The 12390-nt window shown below is 34.6% G+C and overlaps 3 protein-coding genes across 3 annotated transcripts; all 3 read left to right on the top strand.

Moving 5' to 3' along the window:
• The first annotated feature begins 92 nt into the window (after positions 1-92).
• On the top strand, positions 93-2389 carry LOC103484540 (uncharacterized). Its single transcript, XM_008441664.3, has 5 exons — positions 93-444; positions 534-748; positions 1252-1422; positions 1506-1741; positions 1921-2389. The coding sequence occupies exons 1-5, from the start codon at positions 372-374 to the stop codon at positions 2165-2167; spliced, it is 942 nt and encodes a 313-aa protein (XP_008439886.1). The 5' UTR covers positions 93-371; the 3' UTR covers positions 2168-2389.
• An 883-nt stretch (positions 2390-3272) lies between these two features.
• LOC103484538 (uncharacterized) lies at positions 3273-5477 on the top strand. Its single transcript, XM_008441662.3, has 5 exons — positions 3273-3438; positions 3546-3760; positions 4012-4182; positions 4790-5025; positions 5126-5477. The coding sequence occupies exons 1-5, from the start codon at positions 3369-3371 to the stop codon at positions 5370-5372; spliced, it is 939 nt and encodes a 312-aa protein (XP_008439884.2). The 5' UTR covers positions 3273-3368; the 3' UTR covers positions 5373-5477.
• Positions 5478-6521: 1044 nt separating this feature from the next.
• Positions 6522-12187, top strand: LOC103484537 (coatomer subunit delta-like). Its single transcript, XM_008441661.3, has 12 exons — positions 6522-6741; positions 7375-7445; positions 8138-8177; positions 8394-8617; positions 8999-9241; positions 9358-9535; positions 9762-10066; positions 10433-10628; positions 10718-10871; positions 11229-11291; positions 11382-11478; positions 11881-12187. Exons 2-12 carry the CDS (start codon positions 7443-7445, stop codon positions 11968-11970), a joined length of 1593 nt encoding a protein of 530 aa, XP_008439883.1. The 5' UTR covers positions 6522-6741; positions 7375-7442; the 3' UTR covers positions 11971-12187.
• Positions 12188-12390: the final 203 nt, after the last annotated feature.

The raw sequence follows: 12390 nt of genomic DNA, 5'->3' as shown, positions 1-12390 counted from the left end.
CATTTTTACATGGAGCGGAGAAATTCAACCTCTACAATGTTGAAGGTAGAAATACCGATTAAAATTAAAACTTTGAAGTTTAAGATTGAAAGTTTTCTTTTTCGAGAACAGAAACAAACAAACATGCATGAAAATCCAAGAACCAAAAATGGTATTTTAACCTAAAATTTAAATAGAGTTTTGGTTGTTAGCAAAAAAGAATAAACACATGGGAATCGTGCAAACAGGGGTGTAATGAAAGCTTATCTGTTGATTGGACAAACACAAAAAAACAAACTGTAGTGTACTGGAGTGGATTGTATTCAAAAGGGCTTGATTATTGAGGCTTCATTTGAAAGAACTCTCACCTTTTGTGAATCAAGAAGTTCTGAATGGATAAATTTGAGCACAAATTCGTGGAAGTCAAAGGCGGATTGAAAATCCACGTAGCGGAGATCGGAACCGGTGATCAGTTTCTCCGCCGGATCGAAGCTTGCTTTTTTCTTTTACTATATAAACATTTTCTCAATTTCTCCGATGTTTGTTTGTTACAGGTTCGAATGTCGTGGTTTTTCTGCACGGTTTTCCGGAGATTTGGTACTCATGGCGCCACCAGATGATTGCTGTGGCCAACGCTGGATTCCGAGCAATTGGTCTCGATTACAGAGGATACGGACTCTCCGATCCTCCAGCCGACCCCTCCAAGGCTACTTACAGCGATCTCATCACCGACCTCCTTGAAGTTCTTGACTCTCTCGATATCTCCAAGGTACTAACCCTTCACTCAAATTCAATCCCATGTCCTGTAATTTTAATCCACTGTAGAAATTGGTTAGAATGTCAGATGGATGTTGTATCCAGATGACCCAAATTTATTTTCGCTGATGCCAAATGAACTGAAGTCTAAAAAACGATGAAAACTGACATTTTACTCGCATCACAAAGCATTGGTCAACATTAGAATCTGCAAGCAAATTTGGGTCATCTAGAGTAGTGAACTTAGGTAATTTAAACAGAATATAACATTGGTTGGTGCTTGTGAGATAAACCAAAAGTTACTTTTCATTGTTTTTCAAAATCTAAGTCATTTGACACTAGAGTAACTAAATTTGCGTGATCCCTAGGATAGTGATGCTCGATCTAGAAGGAAAATTATGGCCGTTGTACCATTTCAGGACACCGCTACATCGTTTCATTGCAGCCCATATGTTTTTCTGGGTTCTGGTTTGAAATAAGAATAGTCTAATAGTATCAGTGGGAAATTGGGAATAGGTGTTTCTTGTGGGGAAAGATTTTGGAGCAATGCCAGCTTATTACTTTGCTCTCAAACACCCAGAGAGGGCATTAGGAGTTGTGACATTGGGAGTGCCATTCATGCCTCCTGGAAGACGTATCAACTTTATAGACTACCTCCCTGAAGGCTTCTACATATCAAGATGGCAGGTATTAAACTCAAGCATATGTACAAATCTTCATCACGATGGTTTGGTTGTTTTGAAGTTCATTTTGTATGATTTCTTGTTTAGAAACCTGGACGAGCTGAGGCCGATTTTAGTCGCTTTGATGCAAAAACAGTTGTTAGGAATGTTTATATACTTTTCTCTAGAAGTGAAATCCCAATAGCTCAAGAAAATCAGGAGATAATGGACTTGGTGGATTCATCTACTCCTCTGCCTCCTTGGTTTACTGAGGAAGATCTTGCAGCTTATGGAGAGCTCTATGAGAAGTCTGGATTTCAAACTGCATTACAAGTTCCTTACCGGTAAAGTAATGCCTTTTTGTTTGAAATGTTTTAAATTTGTTCTTTATTCTTAAAACTTAGGTAATGTAATGTCTTTTCTCTCTACTTTTGGCATAGCTTGCACATTGTTAATGAATCATGTAAAATCTATTTATCGCTTGTTAAGTTTCTGAACTTGGATTGATGAATTTACATGATAGGTCACTAAGTGAAGATTGGGGAGTGGAAGATCCAAAAGTGGAAATTCCAGCTCTTTTTGTAATGGGTGAAAAAGATTATGTTCTCAAATTTCCAGGAATGGAGGAGTATGTAAGAAGTGAAATGGTGAAATACTATGTTCCAAAATTGGAGGTCATCTTTCTACCAGAAGGATCTCACTTTGTTCAAGAGCAATCCCCTGAAGAAGTTAATCAGTTGCTACTGAATTTTCTTGCCAAGCATACATGATTAGGACATCCCAACACAGCTGAGGTTAAATCTAAATAAACCTTATACTATCATGTACTTTTGTTGGTTTTGGATTCCAAAAACATGGCTACAATATGTATTATTGTATCTGATAAGTTAGAAGCGGACACAATCAATGACTTGTACTTATGAAATGCTCTTGTGGATGCCTATCTAAAGTTGCAAGTTTATTTATAAGAAGAGTCTTGTGAGAATTCAAAATTTGGGCTTTTTTATTTAGATTATAAAGTCTTCACCTTAGCTTATGGTTTAAAAAGTTAAACTTTATTCATACTAATCGAAATTTTTAATTTCGAAGAAACATTTGTGTGCATTACAGGTTGTACTTCGTATTTGTTAGCCAATCACACTTATCTTTAAATTAATAGTAACTATTTGTGAGACTTGGCTAAATTTGAAGTAAAGAAATAACAATTAATTAGTATCTCAAGTTGCCTAGTTATGATATTTTATCCAACGTAATAAGTTTGTTCTTTAAGACTATACCCTTTTGTAAGAGTTTTTTTTTACAAATGTCTCAAATGTCCTTCATTATTATTTTGTTCTACTGAAATTAGGTGTTCTCTCTACTAAAGTATGATAAATTATGATAGAAAACTAACCATTTAATTATCTAACAAAATTAATTTTGTTGAATTCTCTCCTAAAAGAATAAACGAGAATAATTATACATGGATGAAATCAATCATTGCACTCGTATTTTTCTTATATTAATCAGGAAAAAACTTGAGTTCAACAAAATTGCAGTCATCTTTTGTGTAACTCAACTAACATCCAACAAAAATGTATCACGTGATATTTTGTTTTTTATGATTCTTTTAATTCTTTTAAAGTAAAAATCGAGTTGCACGAGATTAGTGCAGTCTAGGTTGTACTCAATCATGATGTTTTTCAACGGTTAAAATCGTCCTTTTTTAAAATCAAATTTTTTATAATTTTTTTAAAAGGTATAAACCTCCGTAAAACAATAAAATGATAACAATAAATAGATATAATGGTGAAAAGTCTGTGTTTGGTTTTTGCGGACACCAAGAAAGTCAACCGCCCTCAAATAACGACTTTTATTTATTTATTATTTTGCTTTAAAAACACCGAGCGCAGCAGTTGGTTGGAAAATGGAAGCAGAGCAGAGTCCGAAATCTCTTCATCTTTCACCCACTCATTTCCCTTACTTCTCAAAATGGATCGAATTCACCACAATTTCATCCAGGTTGGAGCTCTGAAGCTCCATGTAGCCGAGATCGGAACTGGTAATCACTCATCTCATCGTCAGTTTCTTCACCGGAACTTGTTTTCCTTACAAAAGTAACCCACTCTCTCTCTCCCTCTGCTTCTCCTTTTCCCGTTTTTCTTTCAGGTTCCAATGTCGTCGTCTTCCTGCACGGATTTCCGGAGATATGGTACTCATGGCGGTACCAGATGATCGCTCTTGCTGACGCCGGATTCCGAGTACTCGCTCCCGATTACAGAGGATATGGACTCTCGGATTCCCCCGCTGAGCCTTCCAAAGCTTCATTTAGCGACCTCATCAGCGATCTCCTTGGGATTCTTGACGCTCTCAACATACCCAAGGTACTAGCTTTGATTTGGTTGTAATCATATTGAAGTCAATGGAGTTCCACTTGAGATTGCGTTGCATTGACTACAAGGTGTTTGATAAAATGAACTGCTGGATGAATTGATTAAATGGAGGGGAGTTTAAAGTAAAACATACTGATGTTCATTGAATCAAACCAGGGATATTAGCTTTTTATTTTATGATTTAAAGTCAAAGTCATTCCAATATAGCTAACTAAGGAATCTTCTAACATTACTTTGTATAGGTGTTTGTTGTTGCGAAAGATTTTGGAGCATGGCCAGCTTACTACTTTGCTTTGAAACATCCTGAAAGGGCATTGGGAATTGTCACATTGGGAGTGCCATTCCTTCCTCCTGAATCTTTGAAGCATTCCCAAAGCAACATCCCTGAAGGCGTGTATACTTTAAGATGGCGGGTATGCAAATGCTCTATCACACATTGCCTTACACTCTTCCCTTTTAAAAGAAGACTGAATGGAAATATTCCAACCCTGTGTTGTTTGAATGCTCTGTCTTGACATGTATATAACAATTGATGAAAGAAACATTTATTTTCAAGTTGTTTTTGTTAGAGAATTGATATAATATCAAATCTACCTTAGTCTATCGATTTAAACTTTTTGGTCAACGTGTGATTTAACATAGTATATAGTAGAATGTCTAGTTATGTCTCATCTACTCCTCAACTAAAATTGATTTTTACTTGTTGGGTTTTTCCTTTAATTATTTCAAGCCTACAAATATTAAGCTGCTTTCATGTGAGTTGATGATTTAATAGTTTTTACTTTTTCTTTTTTAACAAATGGACCATTCCTATAGCAAGTCTGACTATTCATTTTATAGTTTTGATTCTGGATAGATATTTCTGTCTCAATAGCTAATAAGTAAATACGTAGTTCTTCTATGAATAAATGAATCTCTTATACTTTTAGGTTGTTTTTCGAGTTTCGTAACTTTTTTTTGTCTGTTTGTTCTGTTTTCACCCCTTTATTAACTTGTTGCTTCAACTTTCCTCTAATCAAGGAACCTGGGCGAGCTGAGGCGGATTTTGGTCGCTTTGACGCGAAAACTGTTGTCAGGAATGTTTATATCCTCTTCTCCAAAAGTGAAATACCTACTGCTCAAGAAAATCAAGAAGTAATGGACTTAGTAGACCCATCCACCCCTCTTCCACCTTGGTTCACCGAAGAAGATCTAGCAACTTATGGAGCTCTCTATGAGAAATCTGGATTTGATACTGCATTGAAAGTTCCTTATAGGTATGCCATTTGAGTTTTTGAAATGAGCACATCTTGTTTTACGTACTTGGATAATTCTATTACGTTTGATATATGATGGATTGATGCACATTCACGATAGGTCGTTCAATGAAGATTGGGGAATAAAAGATCCAAGAGTTGAAATTCCAGCACTTTTTATAATGGGCGAAAAGGACTATGTTTTCAAATTCCCCGAAGTTGACGAATACGTAAGAAGTGAAAGAGTTAAAGATTTCGTTCCAAATTTGGAGATCGTCTACTTACCAGAAGGATCTCATTTTGTTCAGGAGCAATCTCCCGAAGAAGTCAATCACCTATTACTTACTTTCCTTGCCAAGTATATTTGACAATGGACACATATAATTAGTCAAACATTAGCATGACTAAATCATGTAAGAACTTTGAGGTTCAAATCTCCCACTTAAATAAATCTGTGACTAGTTTCTGATCCATCCTCGTGACTCTTTCGATCTGCTTTTGTTCTTAAATTCAATCAATTGTTACAATATGTAAGTTTACCAAATAACATCAATAGCGTATTTTTGTAATGTGTCAACTACACCATCTAAATGTTAGTTGTGAGATAAATACATTTAGAATTTTTAGTTATATTTGGTGTAGCTTAGTAATTTTGAGCTCTTACTATTTATTTTTTACCTTGATCATTCAACTTGTACGTTTGTGTCTATTTTGTCTCAAACTTTAAAAAAAATTCTATAAATTTTCAACTTTCAATTTCTATTTTCAATACGTATTTAAACTTAAAATTTGTTATTGAAATAAATAGATATGAAATTTAATATTTAAAACATTGATGCCTAAATTACAACAAATAAATAAACAAAATTTGTAATTGATCTAAAAATATATTTTATGGTTAACTTTTTAAAAAGCATATTTAATATGATTAAGTTGAATAATATATGTGGATGGCCAATAATTGATATAATGTTTTATAATAAGCCAAAACGATATTGAATGCTATAGTAGGGTTGATAGAAATATTCCGACTAATTTATTAACAAGTATATCTACGTTAAGATTATTGATTGATAGAAAGACGATTGATTTACTGGTTTTTCATTATGATTTATTTATTTCGTTATAGACAAAATGATATTTTATTATCTCACTTAAAATAACGAGCCTCACACATAAACACGTAGTACCTATTTTGAGGCAAGATATTCAAATATGAAATAAAAATTATAATAAAATAGTCTTAAAAGTCCTTTTTTTTTTTTTTTTTTTTATATAGAGCATTGTTTTTCTTAAATAGTAGCACATTTTTTTTCTTTCATTTCTATAATATTGTAGAATTTCTTAAATTATTTGTAGACATTTTCTAACTTAGCATGTTTGTCTACTTATTTATTACTTTTACAAAAACATAAATTAGAAACTAAAATGTAAATGTATATTTCATAAAAGAATTGAAAAAATATTTTTGTTATAAAGAAACATTTGTTTTTAAAACGATAATTAAAAATGTTTGTAAAAACCCGTTGTAATGTTTTGCCTTAAAAGTTAAAACTAAAAGCAATCGATCGAGTCAATCAATCGGAAGTTAAATTCTTACATTTCGAAACTTAACGTCGAAGTGTAATGTTTCATTTGGAGGTTAAATAGATCAGTCTCTCCTTCCCTCGGCCACAGCTCTTCGATTCAGATCTCTACCTCGTCGGTCAATTAACTCATCAATTCCACAAATTCTTGGTTTGAATCACTCTCTCTCTATCTATCTGCTGTTTGTTTATCTCCCTACCAATCTTGAAATTTTGTACTGCTTTGTTTCTTTTCTTTTTTAATTTTGTGAGATGGATTTGGATTCTGCATGCAATTTCCGTAGGTTTCGTTGCCGATATGATCTGTACATTATAATGCTTGCAAATTTGGATTTGCTGTAATTTGTGAATTTTTTACAGTGTCTGGATTGCCTACATGATTTTGATTGTTGATTTATAATTGCAGTAGTTTGTGGGAATGAATAATGAGAATTTCTGCTTCGGATCCCTTACTTTTCTTCTTCATCCTTTCCCCTTCCCGCGAATTTCGGCCTGATCTCACAGACCTTCTGTGCTCTAAGGTCTTTCGTAGAAGTATAGTTCTAAGTGAAGATTGATTGATAGCATGGCTATACATAAAGAGTTAGGACAAAGAATGTAGAATGGAAACTTTGTTTATGCACTTTATTTCAAGGTGATTGATGTTGATAGTTTCATATTTCACGCACTGTAATTGATATTTCTTATTCGAACATTATTTATCAAGCTCTTGAGGTTTCATTTTTCTTTTTTCTTTTAATTTTTTTTCCTTACAAGTATTTTACTGACGAAATTTCAATCCTAGGTGCGGAAGACAAAATCTTTCCTATTTGAAGTCAGTGATTGTTGGTTTGCATTCTCATACAGTTAAAGATGGTAAAGGCATTTATGTTATTGAACCATTTATTGTCTCTTTTTGTCCGCATTCTTTTGTAAATTTATATGAAATTATCCATAATATTTTATTTTATTTTTTAATTGTCTCCCCATTAATTAATTTCTTAGTGCTTTCTTGTTATAACGAGTTGAAGTTTATGAACGTTGAGGGGTGAATTCAGCAATGCTATTATATCAAATTTTGTTTGGATTTTTATATTCACGAGTTGAAGTTTATGAACGTTGAGGGGTGAATTCAGCAATGCTATTATATGAAATTTTGTTTTGATACAATGTTATATACTCTCAGAATTATTCATTACTGTAAATAATCAAGATGCTGGATAGTTCCTAACTTTTACTGTGCCATTCAGAAACTCTTGTGAAAGCGTTTGAGATTAGTGGATCGGGCTACATATATATTTTGTTTGGTGTCACTGAATCTGATATCATGAACACTTTAATTTACTTTAGAATTGTGATGGGAATTAGCTTGAGCATCTTGCTCGTGAAGATTATTAGTGATTTCTCTTTTTTTAATTTGGATTTTATCATGTATTTGATTGCATATTGTTTCTTGTACTAGTTCTCTCTCTCCCTGGTGGCATATTTTTGACTCTGGGGTTTCATGAATTTATCTTTTTCTCCTGCCCCCTTATTTTCTTTTGACGAATGTTATATACGTTGCATAGGTTGTTCTTGCTGCATCCATTGTTAGCAAGTCTGGGAAAGGTGAGATACTTACTTTACCCATTCTTCATCAAATTTTTTTAAAATTTTTTCATAATGATGGTTTTCATAGTTAGCTTCTTACACCTTATACTCGTTAGCTTCTCTCTCAGACGGGCACAAACACACACTTTTTCTCCCTTAAATTTTAGATTCAAGTCTTTGATAAATTTAGCTACTATTTACAAGGCTGTCCTTTTGGATGCATTCTTTTTGCAGTTCTTGTTTCCAGACAGTTCGTTGATATGTCTAGAATCAGAATTGAGGGCCTTCTTGCTGCTTTCCCAAAGTTGGTCGGAACTGGAAAACAGCATACATATGTGGAGACTGAAAATGTTCGCTATGTTTACCATCCAATAGAAGCTCTGTACTTGCTTCTTGTTACAAATAAACAGAGCAACATCCTTGAAGATTTGGACACCTTAAGGCTCCTTTCTAAGCTTGTATCCTTTTTCGAGACGGCCTATAGTTATTTTTAGTGTTGTTAATGTTGATCTTGTGTTGAATTTGGGTATGTTGGCTCGTAATCTTTCAAGGGGACTAACAAAGTTTGCATACGTTAGAATAAAGCAAACACGTATTGACAATGTATTGTAAAGGAAACAAAATGTTACATAGTTCATTTTATATGAAACAAAATCAAGTTTTTTCTAGTAAGATCATATGTTTTCCTTTTAAGAATATTATTTTAGGTCTGATAATGGGGTACCCTCCATCGTGTGTATGTGTGGGAGTTTTGTTTGCATGGTAAGATAGTTCTTTACGAACGTTTGTGTTAAACGCTCTGAGAATGGAGTTATGTTGGAGTCCTTAAGTTATTCTAGGTGCCTGAATATTCACTCTCTATGGATGAAGAGGGAATCTGCAAGACAGCTTTTGATTTGATTTTTGCTTTTGATGAAGTTATTTCTCTTGGGCACAAGGAAAACGTGACTGTTGCCCAGGTTAAGCAGTACTGTGAGATGGAGAGCCACGAAGAGAAGTTGCACAAGTTGGTATTGCAGAGCAAGATCAATGAAACTAAGGATGTCATGAAGCGGAAGGCAAGTGAGATTGACAAAAGCAAGGTATTCTTTACGTGCCCTTCATCATTTTTTTTCGCAACTAATAAACTCTTTTGAAAAGAAAAATTGTTTTCTGATAAAATAAAATAAAATTTGATAATTTGTCATATGTATTGCAGATTGAAAAGAATAGGGGTGACAAAGGAGGCTTTATGTCTTTACAGTCTATGGGATCGGGAAAGATTGATAATGGACTCGGTGACATGGGGATATCATCAGGTGGTGGAGGTGGTTTTGGTAGCAGTTCTGGTTTTGGATTGGGTGCAGATGTGGAGTCCTTTTCTAGCAAGCCTAAAGGTTTTTCTTCGTTGAAATGCACATTTATTTCAACATTTTATGAATGTTATCTATGATGAGTTGTTGGTTTGTTAAACATATTTGTAAGCAGTCACTTGTCCTTGCATCAACACCATATACGCTACCAGCATTATCTCTCAGTAATTTGTCATATATTTTATGGCCAACGAATATAATCACGTATTAAGTGGACACTTACCATTCTACCTTGTATGTTTGTTATTAGGCCGTCCACCTTCTTCTGCTACTGCTCCCCCTAAAGGCCTTGGCATGCAGCTTGGTAAATCCCAAAGGACAAATCAATTCTTGGAATCTTTGAAGGCAGAAGGTGAAGTAATAGTTGAAGATGTACAGCCAAGTGTTGGTCCGTCTAAATCAGCTGCCCCACCCCCAACCGATCCTGTTACTCTATCTGTTGAGGAGAAACTCAATGTGTCCCTGAAACGAGATGGTGGAGTTAGTAACTTTGACCTTCAGGGAACATTGTCCCTTCAAATTCTCAACCAAGAAGATGCCCACATTCAAGTTCAGGTACTTTAGTTCAATTTACATCAAGGATGCTGTATAATAAACACTACAACTTCTCTAAGTGATTGGTATCCCCAACACATATCCTACAATTTCCACTGTTTGACTACTTATATTAATTGATTTCTGCACACCTTATAAACTTTCCTTTAAATATGTATGAAGCTAAAAGATTTTCATCGTTGGATTGTTCACAAATTTGGCACTTGGGACAATTTTGACTTTAAATTTGTTCCTATAGGATTCTAAACCATCTCTTGGGTACTGCCTTTTGTCTCATCTTGTTCTTGTTGTGTTATTTTGATTTGATTTACAGTGCTGGTTTTGTTATTTGTTTCACTATCTTGATTCGTTATGCCTTGTTTTCAGATTGAGACTGGTGGAAACCCTGGCATCCTTTTCAAAACTCATCCTAACATGAACAAAGAGTTATTTTCCAATGAAAACATTCTAGGCCTGAAGGATCCTAACAGACCATTTCCTACGGGTCAAGGCAGTGAGGCTGGAGTTGGTCTCTTGAAGTGGAGAATGCAAAGCACTGATGAATCAATGGTACCATTAACAAGTGAGTTTGAATCTTTTTCTTACAGTTTTCTATTATGTATATTTTTTAAAATGCATACTATACTTATAATGAGGCTTCCGTTGTTGCAGTCAACTGCTGGCCCTCTGTTTCTGGAAATGAAACCTATGTTAGCATTGAATATGAGGCTTCGTCAATGTTTGACCTGCGGAATGTCGTCATCTCAGTGCCTCTTCCTGCTCTTCGTGAGGCACCCAGTGTAAGGCAGATTGATGGAGAATGGAGGTGATCTTTAGTCTCTTAGTTTTCACCTGATTTATATTCTTTCGCTGAAATCATGTCCTACATAGATTCTTTGATCGAAATGGGACTATCCTTGTTGGACTATGAAATACGTTTTACTAAAGTAATAAAGTAATTTTTTAAAGCTCGTTTGTGCTCATAAAAATGGGACATGGAAAAAAGAAACAATTTCGTAAACTTTTATTTAACAAGTCTCAATGTTGAGAACTTTCTGAAAGGCAAAACTTATTACGATTTTTATTAAATATAAGAATTACATGACTCTAATGAAACGCATCCAGATCAATATCCTTTTGAATTTAGAGACCCATTCAACACCTATTTTTCCTCAACCTGCAGGTTCGATTCCAGAAATTCTGTCTTGGAGTGGTCTATAGTTCTCATTGATAACTCAAACCGCAGGTATGTAGTGTTTGGATTCTCTCTTCGCTAGACGTTGTTGCACTTTAATTGCATGCTTGTGTTTACTAATCTGTTCCATTATCTTGACAGTGGGTCTATGGAGTTTGTTGTTCCTCCAGCCGATTCATCAGTATTTTTTCCTATTTCTGTTCGGTTTTCAGCAGCTACCACATTTAGCGACCTGAAGGTTTTTTCTTGTTCTGTCCTCTACTTGAAACCGGATATTAATTACAAACCTCTCGATAACGTATCCTGCCCTTGTGTGTGGAATAATCTCACTAATAATTGCACCGATACCTAGATTTTAAGTGGTAATCACAATTAAAGTGACAGCTGCATTAGAGTGGAAATAGCAGTAAATGTGAGTTCCCGTAAGAACTAGTGTAGATGGAAGTGATTTAGTTTGAACAGAAAGTTTGTTAGACTAACCAAACACCTTTTACGATATAGAAACCCATACTAGACTCTCATCCACATCATTTTATTCTGTAAAGAGAAAATAAGATTTGAACTACGCTTATTCTCATTCTTGATTCGATATTTCCAGCTAATTTACTAAAACATTGGTCCGTAAACTCCACTGTTTCAGGTTGTTAACATTTTACCTCTTAGGGGCGGTGCTCCACCCAAATATGCTCAGAGGACACAGTTGATTGCGGAAAATTACCAAGTCGTTTGATTGACGAGGTTTTCTTCATCGAATTTTTCCTTACATTTTGCACTGATAAATTTTTTTTATTGATTTGGCCAGTTTTACTTTTATATATATTTACTGTTTTGGAATCTGTTAAGAGGGAGAAGCGGCCTTGATTCATTCAGTTTTTTTCTTTGTTCCATATAGAAATATTACAGGATAAGGGATCTAATAATAATAGTCTAGAGATTGTTAATCCTCATTTCAAATGTTGTGATGTTTCAAAGTCACGAAGCCTAAGAGTTGCTCCAACTATTAGTTGATAAGTACAAATTTATTGAAACACTGGTTTGGGAGTCAGTCGAGAAGGGCTAGGAGTAGCGTCGAGCCGTTATCTCATGAATTTACCAAATTGCTTCCGAAGACTTGTGTGCCTATGAAACAAGATTTTTCGTCAAACCAGCC

Source organism: Cucumis melo, chromosome 8 (assembly GCF_025177605.1).
Source record: "Cucumis melo cultivar AY chromosome 8, USDA_Cmelo_AY_1.0, whole genome shotgun sequence".
NCBI classification, from domain to species: Eukaryota; Viridiplantae; Streptophyta; class Magnoliopsida; order Cucurbitales; family Cucurbitaceae; genus Cucumis; species Cucumis melo.
The sequence above is the reverse complement of the archived record's forward strand: the minus strand, read 5'-3'. Positions and strand labels throughout refer to the sequence as shown.

What these genes read in the sequence shown, in the direction of transcription:
- LOC103484540 (XM_008441664.3), top strand. Translation starts at nt 372, where the DNA reads ATGGATAAATTTGAGCACAAATTCGTGGAAGTCAAAGGCGGATTGAAA. An exon ending in ACTCTCTCGATATCTCCAAG is followed by an intron (nt 749 to 1,251) that starts GTACTAACCCTT and finishes AATTGGGAATAG; the next exon opens with GTGTTTCTTGTGGGGAAAGA. An exon ending in TCTACATATCAAGATGGCAG is followed by an intron (nt 1,423 to 1,505) that starts GTATTAAACTCA and finishes TTTCTTGTTTAG; the next exon opens with AAACCTGGACGAGCTGAGGC.
- LOC103484538 (XM_008441662.3), top strand. Translation starts at nt 3,369, where the DNA reads ATGGATCGAATTCACCACAATTTCATCCAGGTTGGAGCTCTGAAGCTC. An exon ending in ACGCTCTCAACATACCCAAG is followed by an intron (nt 3,761 to 4,011) that starts GTACTAGCTTTG and finishes TACTTTGTATAG; the next exon opens with GTGTTTGTTGTTGCGAAAGA. An exon ending in GCATTGAAAGTTCCTTATAG is followed by an intron (nt 5,026 to 5,125) that starts GTATGCCATTTG and finishes CATTCACGATAG; the next exon opens with GTCGTTCAATGAAGATTGGG.
- LOC103484537 (XM_008441661.3), top strand. An exon ending in ATCAATGGTACCATTAACAA is followed by an intron (nt 10,629 to 10,717) that starts GTGAGTTTGAAT and finishes CCGTTGTTGCAG; the next exon opens with TCAACTGCTGGCCCTCTGTT. An exon ending in CAGATTGATGGAGAATGGAG is followed by an intron (nt 10,872 to 11,228) that starts GTGATCTTTAGT and finishes CTCAACCTGCAG; the next exon opens with GTTCGATTCCAGAAATTCTG.